Source organism: Arachis ipaensis, chromosome B2, assembly GCF_059453495.1.
Source record: "Arachis ipaensis isolate K30076 ecotype BB chromosome B2, ASM5945349v1, whole genome shotgun sequence".
In the NCBI taxonomy this organism is placed as follows: Eukaryota; Viridiplantae; Streptophyta; class Magnoliopsida; order Fabales; family Fabaceae; genus Arachis; species Arachis ipaensis.
Window position 1 is genome coordinate 16,499,977 of NC_142437.1, and position 20,718 is coordinate 16,520,694.

The 20,718-nt window shown below is 26.8% G+C and overlaps 2 protein-coding genes, 1 non-coding gene and 1 pseudogene across 3 annotated transcripts; 2 read left to right on the forward strand and 2 right to left on the reverse strand.

The window, feature by feature from the left end:
- The first annotated feature begins 703 nt into the window (after nucleotides 1-703).
- On the forward strand, nucleotides 704-1,823 carry LOC107628237 (uncharacterized). The gene has a single exon (XM_088505390.1). The coding sequence runs from the start codon at nucleotides 939-941 to the stop codon at nucleotides 1,542-1,544; it is 606 nt and encodes a 201-aa protein (XP_088361516.1). The 5' UTR covers nucleotides 704-938; the 3' UTR covers nucleotides 1,545-1,823.
- A 6,306-nt stretch (nucleotides 1,824-8,129) lies between these two features.
- On the forward strand, nucleotides 8,130-8,200 carry TRNAG-GCC (transfer RNA glycine (anticodon GCC)). Its single transcript has one exon. It is a non-coding gene; the product is annotated as a tRNA-Gly (tRNA).
- An 823-nt stretch (nucleotides 8,201-9,023) lies between these two features.
- LOC107625073 (bet1-like SNARE 1-1) lies at nucleotides 9,024-11,594 on the reverse strand. The gene is made up of 6 exons (XM_016327639.3): nucleotides 11,453-11,594; nucleotides 11,267-11,325; nucleotides 9,777-9,930; nucleotides 9,549-9,605; nucleotides 9,405-9,464; nucleotides 9,024-9,268 (listed from the first exon to the last, which is right to left on the reverse strand). The coding sequence occupies exons 2-6, from the start codon at nucleotides 11,278-11,280 to the stop codon at nucleotides 9,179-9,181; spliced, it is 375 nt and encodes a 124-aa protein (XP_016183125.1). The 5' UTR covers nucleotides 11,281-11,325; nucleotides 11,453-11,594; the 3' UTR covers nucleotides 9,024-9,178.
- A 519-nt stretch (nucleotides 11,595-12,113) lies between these two features.
- LOC107626986 (E3 ubiquitin-protein ligase MPSR1 pseudogene) lies at nucleotides 12,114-19,532 on the reverse strand (annotated as a pseudogene).
- Nucleotides 19,533-20,718: the final 1,186 nt, after the last annotated feature.

A 20,718-nucleotide genomic window follows, 5' to 3' on the forward strand; every position in this document is an offset into this window, starting at 1 on the left:
ATTTAATTTCATATCGGCCTTTAGATTTAATTATATGTGTCAATGAAACTCACATTACTGTAAGTAGAACCTTGCAATAATTAACATTCTATTAAAAGAATTCTTTTGTATGTAAAAATTTTCCACCTTACACATATTTTTCATTTATAAATTAAATAAAAAATGTGTTATATGCACATTAAAACTTAACTACTAAATGAATGAATGATTATGTATTTATATATAAATATATTTTATTTAATTTATTTTAATATATATTTATATTTTAATATATATTTTATACGGGAATAATTGATTTAATAGTTATTTTTTTATGTATAGATTATACTGCTTAAATATTCATTAATTATTTTAATAATATAAGAATAATTTTGATAAATAATCTGTAAATTAGACACTTTCGTGTATATTTAAAAGGTGAAAGAACTAATAATAGAATAACAAATGTTAAATAATCTACTTAATTTTTTTTTTCACAAGAAAAACCATACACCGTTGTCTAAACATATATATATAAATAAGAATGATGGTAATTAAAAAAAGAAGTTTAACAAGACCTAGTTATGTGGATGAAAAGCACAAAAGGCTAATGGGAGACAAATCAATGATAAAGAAGGAATAATGAAGATTAAAAAAATAACCCCAGAATTAAAAAATTGATATATGGTAGAAGAGATGAATCTCTCTATAGCCGGCTAACAAGATACCTCTCTAAGCAAACTTCTAAGACTCTTCCTCTTTACAACACATTGACTTGACTATGATAATCCATAAGGCAATGCCTATGTCCTTCATTTGTCTCTTCCTCAAACCTTCTCCACTTTCTCCTTTCTATATTACTCTTAATAATTCCCCTTTCATACCCTATTTCTCCTCCTCCTCTTCCTCCTTCGTCGTCATCGTCACAAAAAAATAAATCTCAAAAAATTCTTTCTACCATGGAATTCTACAATAACCTAGAAGACTACTCGAAGAGTTCGTCGAGCGAAGAAACCGATCGGTCGTCGTACGAGCAAGCCGGAGATCATCAAGAGATGGGAACAGGAAGATCCTATGAGTGTGTGTTTTGCAAGAGGGGATTCACCACAGCACAAGCTTTGGGTGGACACATGAACATTCATAGAAAAGATAGAGCCAATAACAAAGCCAAAATTCCAGCTTCTAGTTCAAGCAAGGTTGATGATGAGAACTACTATGCAGATCTAGGGCACTATTCATCACCAATTCCAAGCTATCTTGCAAGAAATGGAAATTATCATCATGAGGTAGAAAATAATAATAATAATAACCCTTACCTTCCAATTTATTTTCCTCCACACACTAATTCCCATCATGTGCAATATAATGAGATTTTGTGTGTTGAAAACCAAAGGGAAAATGGGAAATTATTGTTTGGACAAGATTGGAGGCAAAGGGGTAATAATTTGAGTTTGTACACTAATAATAATCCAATATGTGTACATGAGAATAATAATCACATGATAAAAGACAAGGGTGAAGATGGTGGCCTTGATTTGGAGCTTAGACTTGGTCATTATCCATAATAATAATTATGATATCAAGTAATTATAATAATTATATATATGCATGTCCGGCTTTTAGGTCTTTATTATTAATTTGGCATGCATAAATTGTAAATATATATATTGTGAGATATATAATAGCTTTGTAAGTTGGAAGCATTACTTATAGGAAGCAAGATTTGGATAGCTTTGGAGCTAGGCTTCTTCAAGATGAAAATTATTGAGGTGGGTTTTCTTGAGATTTTGATGAAGAAGGTACTAATTATAATTATATATGTATATGTTTTCTATTGAAAACACTTGCCCTAAATTATCACTTTATATAATGTATTTAATCATTTAGGGTTGTAGTTGAACTTCTTAGTTATGCAAATGTTTCTTTTCATTTGCTAGTTGTACTTGTTGTGTAAGTAGCTTTCTGCTTTTGCAATGAAAATTAGTTTAATTATGTATATGTATTTATGATTTTGTTTTTAAATAAATTAATTAAAATCCTCCCTAAGCATATAATATGGACCTTTATTTGAAATATATGAAGATTATATTCTGTATTTTTGTGGTTCATAATCATATAGTTGCATTGTATTTCTTGAAGTATATGTTATACTAATTATAATGTGTATGGATTTCCATTTATTTGTATTAATTTTAAATCCATAGAAAATTAAGGTTTGAGCAAAGTTATAAAAGAGAAACTTTTCCCAAACCATGGTTTTGAAAGAATATATATATATAGGCAAATGATGAAATTCAAACACAATATGAGTTGTTCCAAAATCAAACAGAAATATGAATATATGATAAAATGAATGATAGGAGAGAATGCATATAAGTTACTATAGTTTCATTGGATATAATATATATCACTGGAGTGGAATTCTTCATATTAGTTAAAGTGACAAGTAATTTAATTATAATGGTGTTAAGTTTGAGTTTTTGAAACTAAAAATATTATAGAAAATTTTCTATTCTCTTTTCATAAGAATTATATGTTGGTCAAGTAGGCTTAGTTAGATTCTTATATATAAGAGTTTAATTTTAAGAAACTAACACTGTAAAAAATTTTGTGTAGTTATTTAATTTAATTTATGCTTTTAAATGATTTTTAATAAGTGGGTTAAAATATTAGTTACTTTTTAAAGATATAACAATACACAAATGCCTATTTATATAAAATTTTATTATACTGTCGACGCATAAAAATTATAGAAAAACTTTTGAGAGTCAGTAACTTTTAATATTTTTGGCTATTGTTTAATTAATATAAACACTAAATTGTCTTTAACAAATAAATTTTATTATGTGTGCAAATTTTAGAAAATAAATTCAAATTGTATTGATTTATATGTGTAAATTTTAGTAAATATAGATAAAAACTATATATTGTTTTTGTATGTAAAATCTCTATAAATATAGATTACATTATTATTAGTCTAGTATAGTAAAAAATAATAATATTTAGAGTTATGTATCATTACTCAAAATTAAATTCTTTTTATATAATACCCAAATGTTGATGGTTACATTCATTCCATTTAGATATTTCACCCGGTTATTAGATATAAATGAACATAATTTTAGTTTACGTAGCAGCGAAGAAATGAAGAAAGTGATATTTGATTAATTAGAATTTCATGTTCATCATCAGCTTGTTCCTAGTATCTTGCACTTGTGGCAATTTACAACAGTTACTGGAAGTGATGCTTTTGTTATTATTGTGTGCAAGCGAAACATATATAATACATGAAAGAAAATAACAACAAGTAAACATTTAATTTGAATGTGATGTTATTATTCTCAAGGGTGAGGAATAAGATAGAGCGGTGTAAGTTTAAGCTTATGCAAAACATAGTCCTTTGTATGTGGTATAACATGACATTGAATTTAAAATAATGTTCACACACTAACAAAATGATGTTGTGTCTTTATTGATTTGATTTGCAATGTGTTATTAAATTTAGTTTGATTATCGATACAGAGACTGGATATAGAGACATAAAATTATTTTTGATAGATAAAATATAAATATAATTTATTTATTTTTATTTTTTATTATTTTTATTATTTTTTATATTTAATTTATTATTAAATAAAATACAAAAATATTATTTTTTGTATTTTTATTTTTTATATTTTATATTTTATTTTTAGTATTTTATTTTATCTTATTCTCAGAACTAAACGTAATTTAGAGATTTTATTTTTTAATTTATATGTCAGCAAAAAACTTTTACATTAACGTAATGACATGAAAAGTATGAATGATTTATTATTTTAAAAAAATTTTACAAATATAAATATTTAATTAAATAATAGTGTAAAAGAGTTTTAGGGCGTTATAATCGCATATTGTAAATAAAATATATCTTTACAAGATATCTCTATGCCATAAATTAAATATGACAAAAGATTTTAAAATTTAAGCTTTCGACTGTGAATAGCTTTTTTATTATATTATGTACTAATACTTAATCTGTAAAATAAGAGTAATAATAATAATAACAGGATGAAAAAATATATACCATAGTCCATAGCAAGCTGAAGTGTATGTCCGTAGCTCTTTTCTAAATAGGAAATTTCTGCTCTTCTATGTTATTGAGTAACGGATTTTTGTCGGTTTAGAATTTTCAAATAAATCTTGTAAGTATAGTTTTTAAATTAACAATAATTTTTTCATACAAAAATTTGGTTGTCACTAAAACAAATCCAATAAAAATAAATCGAAATATTTAAATATCGGGTCGTCTCTCAAGAAATTATAGAAAAATATGTTACTATTGGTTATAGAAAAGTATCTTTTTGAGTTTTTGAATGGTTGAACAAGGAATGTAAATGACAAGAAAATAAACTAATAATTAATAAAATTTTTGGCAAGGTATGAGAATTAGACGTTTTATCCTTGCTATCCTTATCAATTGTGACATCAATTGTCCATTACTCATACTTAGTTAACCTCTAACTATGAAGGAAAGTCAAGTGGATGAATCAATTTGATTCCTCAAGTCCTAGTCAACTCCTTAGGAAAGACTAGCTTTAGAGGGATCCAAATCAACCAGCAATTTTCAATTATCCATCAACAAAAAGAGTTTAATAACTCAAGAGTCTCCAATTACTCAACCAAAACCAAGAGGAGAAAAATCTACTCTAAAATCCAATCAAGCATTCTATCAAACACTTGGAAGGCATAACATAAAAACATAGAAAACTAGCAAGGAATATTAAATCCAAACAACCAATTGCAAACATCAATTACTCAAAAATAATAGAAGAAGCAATAAATATGAAATACCTCAAATTGCATTAAATAGGAAATCAAATCTAACATGAGAATTTATAAACTAAAATAGCAACATAAAGTAATCAATAAGGGGAATAAATAAACTAGAATGTTAAGACAAATAAAAGTAGAAGAGAAACTAAATTGAAGTAAAGTAGAAATCTAAAATTAAAAATAGCTAAACATAAGAATCTTAAAACCTAGAGAGAGGAGAGAGCCCCTCTCTCTAGAAAACTACATCTAAAACCTAAAATTATCTCAATGAAAGTTGTATGAATGAATTAATGATTCCCCCACTCTGCAGCCTCTAATCTGTGTTTTCCGGGCCGAAAACTGGGTCCAAAACCAGCCCAAAATCGCCCCCAGCGTTTTCTGCAATTTCTGCATGTGGCGCACGTCACGCATACGCGTGGACGCTTGAGAAAAATCTTTGTCACGCGTACGCATCGCTGCCAGCTTCTCAAAACTTCATTTTCTCGCGTTCCTTCCACTTTTGCATGTTTTCTTTCCATCCTCTAAATCATTCCTGCCCTATAAAGCCTGAAAACACTCAACACACAGATCACGGCATCGAATGGTAATAAAAGGTAATTAAAATTGACAGTTTAAAGGTTCAGGAAACATGTTTTTAACTATATCACAGAATTAGGAGAGATTTGTAAAACCATGCAAATTGTATGAATAAGTGTGCAAAGACTTGATAAAAGCCACTCAATTTAGCACAAGATAAACATAAAATAGTGGTTTATTAGTTATATAAGACGATAAATTTAAAATAAATAAATAAATAAATTTACAATATATTTCTGTATTTTCAAAACTGAATACTAATAAAATAGTTTAGTGCATATATACATCTAATGAAAACTGAAAATGAATAAATTGATATTGATGAAGTATATATTGCTGCATAGCATAATATAATCAAGACTACTTCTATAATCAAAAGTCTTTTTTTTTTTTTCCTATAATTGAAAAATTCATCTCACTCTTAATAATAATCTGATTTCCTGTATTATGGACCCATTTATTTTAGACCCAACATTAGTTATATATCTAACATGCATTCTGAATTAGCACATAAAAATGTTGAATTGAATATGCATAAATAATTAATATCGAGTTGAGGCAGAAGAAATTTTTTATCTATGTGAATTATGATTAATGATTTGTGTGTTGTGGAATAATCTCAACTGAGCCTTTTATTTATATCATTAAGACAATTAATCCACATAACAGATCAACACTAGTTATTAATAAGTTTGGAGGCATTTGTTCCTTCTTATTTTTTTCTTATTAACAAAATTTTTTAGAAAGTTATTATATCATTAATTTAGATGGGCTCGACCTAGTTAACACATGCAACCATGCCTTTAAGTTTAATGTCCTAATATAAGTATTTGAGAAATGTTAGAAAAATAACATCTAAAGTTATTTTATATAATATAATATTTATAATTATTTATTTACTGCATCTAAAATTATATAATTATTCTAGTGATATTTAATAAATATTAATTTTTTTTTTCAAATATTATTGAGTATTTATAGATTCTCTACTAACACGATAGTTTTCTTTTACAATAATGATATTAAAAAAAATGCATAACCCCTTATTCTTATAAAATACATATATACATTCAAAACTTTTGCCACTTATGTTAACTTTGTCGATATTCTTAATCTCTTATTAGTACATTATTAACCATGCGAAACAATCTTTTTTTATATTTTTGCGGAGCACTATGTGAATTGTATTTGGAAAATTTAAAGCAGGCCATGGACGGAGTTTATAATGTGACATGACAGCACATACTTAGTTCATGCCTCATGCATATGTATGCGTTCTATGTCACAACACAAACCTTTGATTTAGCATCTCATTCCCATCCAGCAGGACAATAATTAATTAGCAAAATATATAATGATTAATCCGTTAGAAATTTAAATTTTGTTTAATGATTTATTGTTGGTCAATAGATCGTTACATATAGAAGCAAAACTTGCTTTGAACAATAGGATCATGGCTTCTCCAAAAATTTTATAGAAATTAAAAAATAGCAATTTCTGTTCAAAAAGAAAAATGTAACTCAATTATATATTGATTGAACTGTTATTTTCAACTTAAAAAAGACAGTATCCTTGTAATAATTAGTACTCACATAACTTAAACAAAAAATAATTAGGAAACGCCGCACAAAAAGTAATTGAAACCCTTTGAAAGAAAAATAGAAAATGTTATTGTGCAAACTGGAAAGAAGAATTAGGTATTTTTATTTATTAATTTAATTTTTATATATGTTAAAAAAATAAAATATTCAATAAATATTAATGTTATTGTGCATGTATTTGTGTAGACTGATAGAAAATTAACAAGTTACACCTTTAGAAATTTCAATCTTTCAAATTAAATTCCAAGCAATTATATCTTTTTATATTATTTTAGAGAAAAAATTATTATTTGTACACTAAAATTAACTATCAAAACCAGTTACTATGTACTTGTATATAAATACATATGTAGCTTATTAACTCATTTTTAATATGTATTTTGTATTTTAATGTATATTCGTACACTGGTGATTAATTATGATGTATAACTATAAATATTTTAAAAAATTGGGTATTGTATGGTTTTTTTTTATTTGTATAATTGTTTATTTATTATTATATTAGTAACAAATTTAAAAATATTTATATTTATAAATTTTTATTTATGAATACCATTTTATAATTTTTATATTAAAATTTTTGTCTTCCTCAAAAATTTCCTTTAAACTTTTTCATTAGTTATATGCCAAAATAAAGTTTAAATTTTAACATTTATTTAAACAAATAAATGGACTGACTTTTCAAATTAGTCATATCAAATATTATCACAATTTTAAAATTCTTCATTATCTTAATCTCAATTAGTAATATCTGAAATTCATTAAACTTTCATTAATATATGGACAATATGGCATTGTTGACACACACACACACACATATATATATATATATATATATATATATATATATATATATATAGAGTCATAAGAAGCTAGTAACTTCTTCCATTTTCTAATTTGTCTTGACACAAAAACATATACATGCTAAGGAAAAAAATATTGATAAAAGTAGAAAATTATGTGAATAGTACAAATTAATTAATTGTATATAAAAGACAAACTTCGATTAGTATAATTAATACATCACTTATTCTCTTTCTTCAAATAGTCAAATATTTTAAATTTTAAAATGCAAATGAGATACATAATATGAAAGAGAGAGTACTTTTGCTAGCGATCACATTCTAGAAATATTGTAATCATAAAACCAGCAATTAAGCACCAGTGGTCTAGTGGTAGAATAGTACCCTGCCACGGTACAGACCCGGGTTCGATTCCCGGCTGGTGCAAATTCCTTTTTCTTTTGAAAATTTTCTTTTTTGAATTTACTGTTATGTGAAACAACAACATTCTGATGAGAATAATGCCATAATGGATCCAAGGATGAAGACAAACTCGAACTGCAAAAGAAAAAGAAAGTTGCATGTTCGCTATTCAGATCTGCTTGCGGTCAGGATACCAGTACCACTTTACCAGCACGTACGACAAAACCTTACATAATAATAATAATAATAATAATAATAATAATAATAATAATAAGTTAATGATTTACGAGTAAACTTGTCCATATTTAAGCTGCTCAGGAAACAGCGATAGTTCAGCTGTGAGGTTTAGAAAATTGAAAAACATCTAATCCCATCAAATCGGGTGTGTTCTGTCATTGTTTTCCTTTGTTTCATCAAGGAAACAAGTATCGGTAGTGCGATAATGATGAAGTGGTAGTCTCATTTACAACAATTAGGGAAAATTGTGTCTGCCATTATACTTTCTTCATCTTCTTTTTGGTTGGTCAGATAGACTTTCTTATTTAGTTTTTTTTTTTTCATTTGTATTTTTCACAATATATATCTGTGGCATACTATAGGAGGCAATGGTATTTTTCATTTCTTTCATTTCATTTCTTATTTTTCACAATATTTATATCTTTTAGATAATCTAAAATTCTAAACACACATTCACGCTTGGTTGGACCATTTGAAAAGAACTGAAATAATGTAAAGGCATTGCTACTTTTATTCATAATTCATAAACTAATTATACTCGACCTTCTAATATACCATGAAAATTCATACCCGAAGAAAAAGAAACGTATGGTGCACTGAAATAGGGAAATATTCACAAACTTGATTGATATGCACATTTGTCATTTGTTTCGATACCATTTTCAAACGTCCAAAAAAACCCAAACAAATAACATCTTAAAAAGTAGCAACATTAATTACAGTGATAGAGCAAGTAAACCTTCTACGGGGTCTAATATAGATCAATTACCTAGTCAAATAGTATATTATAAGGAAAAGCACAACAAAGGATGCTATAAGTGAAAACGTTCTTCGGCTGGATTTTTTCTCAAAGACCTGAAAGAAGGTACAACATAATTAAAAGAGTGGGGAAAAAAAAGTAGAGAAGAAAACAAATACAAAGAAAAATCAGAACCAGATGAAAACTCTACTGCAAAAGCCATATGGTTTTACAATTCCACAATCCACATACCATTTTGAATTTGTCCATAGTTCCTGAAAGAACTCCTCTTGAAGAATCCATGTCATTCCCCTAAACAAATACCAACATTTTATCAAAGAAGAACAAAAAAGTAGCAGTGCAAATGGTAAATATTTTTTATAGTTATATGTAAACCATGCGGTCCAGCATCCGGTTATGACTATCCACCTCCTCGTGTATATCACTTGAGATCTGTTACAATCACATCAATAACACGTTAACACATCAAAATAATGAGAAGGTTACCAACAGCTGAAAAGAAATAAATGAGGAAATGATCATAATTCACAGCGTTCTTCAAGTAAAATATACAGGAAGAACAAACTTAGGTCTAGATTATTTTACAAGAAAAATTAAACTTACTCTTTTCAACAGACTGACTCTATCTTGCAATCCACCCATTGCTCGCTCGTTATCTTGTTCATCAATTTCATTATAGGAGGAGTAAAGTGATGATGCTCGGATGCCTCCCTCCTCAATGCCGTCAAACAGAGCAACTCTGCTGTTCCGGGCGTCTCTGAAACAGGGAAAAGGTTTATAACAATATAGTAAGAGGCAAAAGTTAGATAATAAACAAAAGCAAGGTGATTTCCTTTGCATAAACCATACATTGAAACAGTTTTACAGTCTTTCCATCAGACATCTCCATGATTTCATAAAATGTTCAAGATAAGCAAATTATCTATGAGGAACAAAAAATTTGTTTCAGTATTTCTACCGTCACCTGTGAATGCTTGCGTATTTCAAAATAACAAACTTGTAAGTTAAAATAACCCTTCACAAGTTATCAAAATCCCAAAAGAAAATATTAATTATTTTTGACCAATTATATCTTTAAACTAATTATGCTGAACAATAGAGTGGAAAACATAAATAAGTGGTAATTCAGTATAACTAAATAAGGATAGTTTCATAAAATTAGCTTACTAGATACTAGTATCAAGATTATTTGTTGACCTTCTGCATTGAAAATAACCTCTATAAGAACAGATATTTTGAAGTGGCGAGTGTACTTCGCCTACATATGTCCTTTTGATAGGGATCCAATAGTAAAAAGTTGTTCACCACTGATCACGGACATATCACTTTGTTATCGAAAACAAAAACCATGTTCCGTCATGTTGCTTACATGTGAACATATCAGTGCACTCATGTTTGTGAATTTTCCTTTGGACTCGAAGAATAATCTAAATGTCAGCTCAAAAGCTTCCAATGCATATGTTTTGTGAAGATGTGAAGAAGAGAGTACTCAAGAAAGGAATTGCACCAGGTGAAAAGAAGATGGGAAGCAAACAATCATTTAATTAATAGGATTATAGGACCTGACTGGATTCTAGTTTGAAAAACCTCATCACCTTTACAGGAATCAATTCTACACGCCACTACTAATAACTAATTCATCACTCATCAGACGAACTAAGTTACTCTTATATTACAGGAAGATCCAAACCACCAAGGATTACCATAATAGTAGAATTTGGGAACGAGACCAATAAGAAGACCAATACTTTAGAACTCGTCACTTCATTCACCACCTTCCTACCATTTTCACATCAACAATGTCACTCGAACAAACACTAAAATCATAAACACCAAAAATTCAATTCCCAATCAATCACAATCAAAATCACAACCACATTCACATCTATTTCACCACAATTTTGAAATCCATGGTTCCACCGTTCCACCTACTAATGCTAACCGTAAAAGAGGATGAAAATCAACAAAACAGATACTAATTCCTATCGTAATCGAGCTTAATAAACAACGCCACAGTTTTCCACGAAATCGAGAAAGAAGAATTAAATTAACAACAGATTAAATTGAAAGTTTTAATTATAATCCGCACTAACCTTCTAGAATTCATGGTTCACCAGATCAACAGATTCCACTACTCTGGACGGTGCGATCTCTGTTCAGAATGAATGATATAAATGAAACAGAAGGAATGAGAGCTAATTATCAGTGAAATTAAGTGAAAAAATTAAGAGAGGAAATGGAAGAAACGAGGAGAATGCAGAGAAGAGTGAAAGAGAAACCAGATCTGAGGAATAACCCGGAAGGAGATAGAAGAAGATTCTAGAAGGTGGAAAACGTTGCGGTGGTGAAGGTACGTAAATCGAAGAGAAGAGAAGAGATGAGAATGTTAGAAGCATTAAACCATCTCCAGTACATCCCAATTCCAATCTAACCTTAGTCATAAAAAAAATAGTAATTTGTTATGGTACGATGATAAATTCATAGTTACCGATACGTTTAAAATATGGACAAATAATAATAATTTATGTGGAATTTATTTTTCACATCAACATTTAATTTTTATTTTTTAAATATATATTATATCACCACTTTTACTAATAAATCTATTTAATTAAATAAAAATTAAAAAAATATATTTTTTATTTAATTTTATAAAAAGTCTTAAACATTTTTTTTATTTGATTAGATAAAAATATCCTTTTAAATTAATGAAATTTTAGAATTCAATTAATCCTAATTTTATAATTTTAAATAATTTAAACAACAAAACAAAAACATATTAAAAAAATAAAAAATCAAAATTTCTTTATCTTCTCCAATTTTTTTAATCATTCGTGCCCCCATCTAAGCAAAACATATCAAAGAAACAAAAAATCAATCGTTCTTCATCTTCTCCAATTATCCCTCTAAAACAAAGCAGTAAAAATCCAAACCAAAACCCTAGGTTCTTCGCCGCTGTCTTTCTCCTTCTTCTTGTTCTTCTTCTCCTTCACTGTCCTTCTTCTTCCCTTCATCTTTTTCCTCAACCGGCATCTCGTACCTGCAAACAGGACAAGTTCCATGCATCCCAAGCCACTTCTCAATGCAATTCGGATGAAACCTATGCTTACATGGCATCTCCTTAACTAAAGCACAACACCAAAATCCTCCACACACACAACACACTCTCCTACTTCAACTTCACCTTCTTTAATTACAAAGCTTGGCATGGCATCAATGGATTCTTCGTAGCTGGAGGTCTTCCGACTTTGCTGCTGTTGTTAACGGCCATGTCGCGAAACAGAGCTTCGAGGCTTGAAGTGCCGTCGATGACAACCATGCTTTGGGTGAAGGGATTCACTAGTATGATCCTTTCTCGGTTGGGAGCATCGGTGGTCCTTTCTCCCGTTTTGTCGTTATATTGGTTTTGCGATAAACCTAGGGTTTCGGTTTGGGACTTTCACTGCTTTGTTTTAGAGGGGTAATTGAAGAAGATGAAGAACGATCGATTTTTTATTTTTTTGATATATTTTGCTAGGGCACGAATAATAAAAAAAATTGGAGAAGATGAAGAAATTTTGATTTTTTTTGTTTTTTTAATATGTTTTTGTTTTATTGTTTAAATTATTTGAAACTATAAAATTAGGATTAATTGAATTCTAAAATTTCGTTAATTTAAAAGGATATTTTTGTCTAATCAAATAAAAGAAGGATGTTTAAGACTTTTATAAAATTAAATAAAAAATATTTTTTATTTTTATTTAATTAAAGGGTGTATTAGTAAAAGTGGTGATATAATATATATTTAAAAAAATAAAAATTAAATATTGATGTGGAAAATAAATTTCACATGGCTTGTTATTATTTGTCCATATTTTAAACGTATCGGTACGTATGAATTTATCATCGTACAGTAGCAAACCCCTAAAAAATAACTCCACTACGTCATAAACAATAAATAGAAACTCAAAACACATCTTTCTTCTCCATTAAAGAGAACTAAGTTTACTCTTTATGGTCCCACTTAATTAATTAATTAAAATATTTAAAATTAATGTAATTTTTTTAATAATATTATTTAAATTTATAAATTTAAAAATAATTCACTATTAAAAGATGTTAATATTAAAAAAATTCATATGTAACAATAATACACAATATATAATTTCGGATTACACTAGTTTGTAAAATTACTTAATACAAAGAAAAACATAATTAAGCTCTATAGTTGACAACACGTATTATGAAATTGCCATATGTGTTCAATCAAGTATTTTTTCAATTGTCTATGCTGCTGCCTATTTCGAAATTGGGCATTTCTTTAGAGAAATTGATGGTACGGTGTAAAATCTTCCTCTCCCAATTGAGGTTGTGATAAGCCATTTTCGACATCGTCATACTCTAAGCCTTGAGCAAAATTTTCTGCATAAGTGTCTCTTTCATCTTCAACAATCATTTGCAAAGTGTGCTTGCAACACTCCGAATGCTCGCTCCACATCTTTTCTTTGCCCTTCTTGGTATTGTGCAAATAACTTGCGTTTCTCCCCTTGTGGCTTTGAGAAAAGTTTTGTAAGTAATTGAAAAAAGAGTTAAGTTGATTTGGATCTATTTTTTTGAACAAAAAATAGTAGCAGTAGAACTTTGATTTCGTAAAATTTAAAAGAAGATGAAGAAGAGTAGAAGAAAGTGTGAGAATAAAAATGTATGTAAGTAGTATATATAGAATAATAAAATATTAATTTATCAATAATAACGATAACATAGTAACGGCTAGTTTTACAACGGGTAGTTTTGTAATGTGGTTAGTATTTTAAATTTCATACATAAAAATAAATCACTTATCAAAAAAATTATTTTATAATATGTAAAAAATTAAAATTATTTTTTTATATAAACAAATTTAATTAATTATAATTTAATATAATAATATAATTAATATTCAATATTAATTTTATTATTTATATTAATTATGATTAAATTATATTTAATTTATTAATAATTATAATATTTAATTATATACGTAAAGTAAAATATATATATAGTTAACATATTATGCAACGTTAGTTATTATATTAATAAAATATTATTTATTTATTTTTTAATTTAATTGCTACATATTAAAATATCATTGATTAAAATGAAAAGAAACCAAGTCAGGACTTTGCTTGCATTAAAAATTGTGATAAAATTCATCTTTATTTTACTCCATCGGTTAGTCTTTATTTTTTATCAGACAAATAATAAATGGGGCCTTCATTTATTCTTCATTAGACATGCTCTTAGAATCTAGCCAGCAAAAGCATAGATATGAATACAGACACGACAGTCACATAAGAATTTTATAAAATATATAGGACACGCATGCATATATATATATATATATATATATATATATAATTAAAATACTTTTTAGATGAATTATAATAATATTTTAATATTTATTAATATTAAAATATAAATTAATTTTTAATTATTTTTAATTTTTTATTTTAATTATATAAAATATTTAAAATATATTTTATTTTAATAAATAATAATATATTATTTTTAAATTTATTTTAAAAATACATATTAACAATAAAATCGAACATATTGATATATAATAGTATTTAAATGTATCTAAATATATCAAAAAAAATTTTATTTTTTATTAAAACACAACAAATATATATCGAACAAATATCAATGAATCGTATTTAAAATATATCTAACACGTAAAAATGATAATTCATTGTCCGTTTGTAATTATTTTGTAGAATAAAACTCTCAAGTATTGAGCGTGTAAACTAGTCTAACTAAATAATACTAACGAATTCTTTGACACATGGACAGAGCACAAGATGGATAACCATAAACATATAAGTAAGTGGCTGATTCTAAGACTTGAAACTGTAATCTTAAAGTTAAATTCCTACTTTTAAGAAAAAAAAATTAGGACATACTATGTTAATGCTCGGGGAAAGATTGGAAGTCCTTGACTTTGACTTCATAGAAGTCCATAATTTTCTTTTAAGTTGTCTCATTTTAACTATTTTTATGAGAATTTACTATAATTTTTCAGATATCATTTGAGATATATCAAATCCAATAATCTTAATCATATGTGTAGAGTTTAAATTAAATTAAATCTATAACGACAGTCTTATATTATTTTTGTCTATTTTTAATAGTTAAATAGAAAAATCATCATAAACAAATTGAGTTGTGTTCTGTATTTCATAAGTTATTACAAAAAAAAACTTAACAAAAATATAGCGTACAATTAAAAAATTTACGATAATTTAACCTATTCCATTGTTCCATCTTCCTTAGCTTGTACAAATTATACAATCACAAAATATACCATACGCTCTCTACACCAAAATTCACATCACAACAATAAACTTGTATTAAGCTTTGTTGGAAATAAAGACTATGACCACAATCCAATCAATCATATGTTAAATAATGTTATTATTATTATATTAAAATGTTAATATAAATCCAATCAATCATATGTTAAATAATGTTATTATTATTATATTAAAATGTTAATATAATAAGGTCCTTGATTAAATTTAGAGATTTATCCTTGTGATAGTGATCATAATATTGAGAGATGAATTTTTTATAATTTAATTTAAATTGTTCTTGGTCATATGATTATTAAAAAAAGGACATTAATAATTCGAAAAGATCAATATATATATATAATGGTCTTCATTGGATGAAGATTAATAGATCTCATTTATTAAATTATATATATAGATGGTACATATAAAGATATGACTATTGAACTGTCTCACTTTGAGAATTCCTAACGGTTATAATTACCGTATATTTGTCAATAGGATATTCTCAAGATGAACATAGTAATAGAGTTTCCTTTGACCTGCGACTATTATAGTAATTAACAATGTATTTATTATACTTTGATTCCGAACACCTAATATCCTAAGGTGCTAGTTGAATGGATATTGGATATGATTTAAATACTTGTAGAATTAATGATTAGTCAATAAGGAATCCGTCAACTCTCGGTAAAGAGTTTGAGCTCTATGATTATAATGACTGAGATGAATAAAACCTTGGCCAAGAGGATTGAATAAATGAAGAAATGAGTTTCTTAAGTCATTCACAGTTCATTATAATAATGGTAACAAGTTAGAGTTTGACAATTAAACCATACTCTAAGGGATAACCAAGAGCTGGAAAGATGGAAGGAATTATACTTTGTTATTCTGAGGTTCTTAGTAAAAATATATTACTTCATACTATCGGGTCGCTAAGGAGTGTTGCTAGACGCCAACCCTGATTAGTAGATTTAGTATGACTAATTTACTACCCGTTTAGTATTGAACCTATGGGGTCACACACTAACGAGTGTTCTAATCTTTGCTATAGAATTATTTAATTATTATTTTGATTTGATCAAATAAATAATTATATCAATTCAAATGGAATATTATTATATTCTCTGCTAGCACCAAGAATATAATAATAATATGATAATTAAAAAAATTAAATGAGATTTGAGAATAATTAGTTATTCTATTTCTAAATTTGAATTCCAAATTTGGATAAGATCCTAACCGATTCTGTTTCAAATCGAGTTATGATATGATTCATGAATTTGAAAGATTCAAGTTTAAAATAAAAAGATATGTTTTAAATTTAAATTGAGATTCAAATTTAAAATCAGTAACAAATCTCATATTATATATATGTATGCCAAGAGTAAAGGAATTACAGATGAGAATAAAACACAAGAGTTTTATTCCTTTACCTCTACGCACATAAATGTATGTGAGCCTAATTTTTGGATAAGAATTTTATGGTGTGCAAAGAGTTGCAAGAGGTTTCTCAATTTAGATCAGATGTCCATTGGTCAAGGAGTTGACAGCAAATGTTGGTCTCGGTGTGGATACGCATAGAGTCTTCGTACAATCGAAGAATAAAGTTTTTACTAAAGCGTATAAAGGCATTTAGATCTGATCTATATTAAATTATTGGAATAAAATTTAAGCACAAAATAGATCTTTAGGATTACTTTCTTTTCTTTCACTGCGTGTTATGACTTATAAATACATGGTAATTCTTCAGTGGTATAAGAGCTTTGGTTTTTTGTGTTTAAAATTTTATTCCTATTTTCTTAAATTTTATGAATTAATAGGATTAATTCAATTTTTTTAAGCGCATATATTTCTATTGAGATGGTTTTCTAATAAATTAATAGTTAATTTATTTTAAATTTAATTATTTAATTGTGATTAAATTATTTTGTATGGTTATGATTTTAATCAAATTTTATTTGATTTTTTTTATGATAACTTTGAAATGTCATTTTAAAAGAATCAAAATATTTGTTTTTATGTATAAGTGTATATATTGAGAGTGTCAAATTTGATTTGATAGTTTTATAAGGCTAAATATTAGTCTATTAAAAATCAAATTTTGATTTAATTGATATGTTTCGAACACTATAATTTTAGAAATTAGTTTTTCTAATGTTCTTGATTATAAAGAGCGGCCTGACAACCAGGAGTTTTATCTTCAAGATAACAATCAGTATATACATTTGATGTATTAGGGATTTAATTTTATATTTTTACCTAGATAATGCGGGAGTATAAAATTTAATCCATATATACTAGTAGAAATTCTCTAACAATAGAGATAAATCCTAAAAGTTAGGAGATTGCTAAGTATATATGTATTCTTCTTCCTGCGTTCTTTAAGTTTCTTGGTCAGTTTTTTGGTTTAGATTTTTGTTTGGTTTAATTCTAAAATAACACATTTATAGAAACTTCACTTTAAATTAGAGTAGTTTAGATTAAATTAGATTAAGGAAATATTCGAAAAGATTTCATTTCATTCTAAGATTTTTTTTCTTCACATTCATATAAGCTTCACTTTATAAATTAAAGTGGTTAGGTTACATTAGATTATGGATAAAATCCAAAAAGATTTCATCTTCAAAATTTTATTTTAGAATTTTTTATTTTTTATATAATGTAAATTTAAAAAGTTTTAACTAAATAAACAAACTATTCTAATAGGATGTCAAAAGTTGATTTAAATTTATTTTTTAAAAAATATATTTTTTAATATAAAACAAAAATTTAAAATCTAGTTTTTATTAGAAAAATTACATTATTAAATAATTTTTTTAGTTTAAATAAGTAAAAAAGTGAAAAAATAAATAAATCTTAAAATAATTTAATTTTTATGTACATATTTTTTTATTAAATTAGAATTTGTTACTACAAGAAAATCACTTATTCAGCTACTCTTGAGAAATGTAGTTAGAAATGAAAAAGAAAATATGCTTTTTGCAAAGACGACGCTTTTTTTACTTTAAAAATATTTTAGTGAGAAATGACTACTCATACTTTGCCAATTCTCAAAGGCTACACTTTTTTAATTTATATATATATATATATATATATATATAATATTTTAATAATATTTTTTATAAATCTAATATTTAGTAATATGATTATATATATAATTCTGTTTTTTTAATTAAATGAATTAAATGTTATAAAATAAAAATAAATGTATAACACAAAATGGGAGTTACAAACATGTTCTTCTGCATAACTCTCTCTTAGGGATATTTTGATATAATAATTAACAAATTTTATACAAAAGTTCTTCTGTTAAGTAGCAAGTGTGACGAGTGTCATGAATTAGTCACACATTGAATAAAATAAAAAAGAATGAGGAGTTTATAAGACGAGAGACCCATTAACTTGACACCTGAAGGTTTTTAGTTGGCTCTGATGTCTTCTCATTTTACGTTCTCTCACTTGACTCCTCCTCAAAATCTTTCCGATGGTTAAGAGTTTTTCACAGCGGCCCAACAAATGGTATCAGAGTCAATTCGGTGGTCCCCACGATGGCCCAACAACTCGAAGTCTTTCCGGTGGTTAAGAGTTCCCTACAATGACACAACAAGAGGTATCAGAGACGATTCGATGGTCCTCACGGTGCCCAATAAGTAGTATCAGAGCTGATTTTGGTCGATAACTTCTTACGGTGGCCCAACAAGTGGTATCAGAGCCAATAATTAATCGGTCAGCAGCAGTGTGCAGCGGTGTAATGGATGAATACTCATATGTGGTGGTAGAAAGAGGGGGAGTTAAGTTGCAAGTGTGATGCTGTGTCATTCTCCCCCCGGTTTTCTATAGCTTTCGGCAAACACTTATCATCAAGAACCATCACAAACTGTTTCTTGTCATCCCAAGAATGCGGTGGTTGATTATCGTCCAAGGCAAGCATATCTTCCATCCCCTTCGTATCCATCATTAAAAGAGCATCTAGTTTCTCTTCAGTCATTTCTTCATTATCCTTCATATCCATCTTTAAAAGTGCATTATCTATTTCCTCTTTAGTCATTCCTGCGTTCTTTAAGTCTTCACTTATTCTTCTTTTTCTTTTTCTTCTTCTTAGGTTCTTGGTCAGTTTCTTAGTTTAGATTTTTGTGTGGTTTAATTCTAAAATAATACATTTATAGAAACTTCACTGTAAATTAGAGTAGTTTAGATTAAATTAGATTAAAGGGAATATTCAAAAAGATTTCATTTCATTCTAACATTTTTTTTCTTCGCATTTATATAGGTTCACTTTATAAATTAAAGTGGTTATGTTACATTAGATTATGGAAAAAATCCAGAAAGATTTTATCTTCAAAATTTTATTTTAGAATCTTTTATTTTTTATATAATGTAAATTTAAAAAGTTTTAACTAAATAAACAAATTATTCTAATAGGATATCAAAAATTGATTTAAATTTGTTTTTTAAAAAATATATTTTTTAATGCAAAAAAATATAATTTTTATTAAAAAAATCACATTATTAACTAATTTTTTTAGTTTAAATAAGTAAAAAAGTAAAAAAAAAATAAAGTTTAAAAGAATTTAATTTTTATGTACATATTTTTTTATTAAATTAGAATTTGTTACTACAAGAAAATCACTTATTCATCAGCTACTCTTGAGAAGTGTAGTTAAAAATGAAAAAAAAAAATTATGCCTTTAGCAAAGACTACGCTTTTTTTTACTTTGGAAATGTTTCGGTGAGAAATGACTACTCATAATTTGTCAATTCTCAAAGGCTACGCTTTTTTACTTTATATATATATATATATATATATATATATATATATATATATATAATATTTTTTTAAATCTAATATTTAGAAATAGGATTATATATATAATTCTGTTTTTTTAATTAAATGAATCAAATATTATAAAATAAAAATAAATGTATAATACAAAATGAGAGTTACAATCATGCTCTTCTACATAACTCTCCCTTAGAGATATTTTGATATACTGATTAGTAAATTTTATACAAAAATTCTTTCTGTTAAGTAACAAGTGTGAGGATTGTTATTAATTAGTCACACATTGAATAAAACAAGAAAGACCGAGGAGTTTATAAGATGAGAGACCCGTTAACTTGACACTTGAAGGTTTTGAGTTGATTGTGGTGTCTTCTCATTTTACGTTCTCTCACTTGGCTCCTTCTCAAAATCTGTCCGATGGTTAAGAGTTTTTCACAGCGGCCCAACAAAT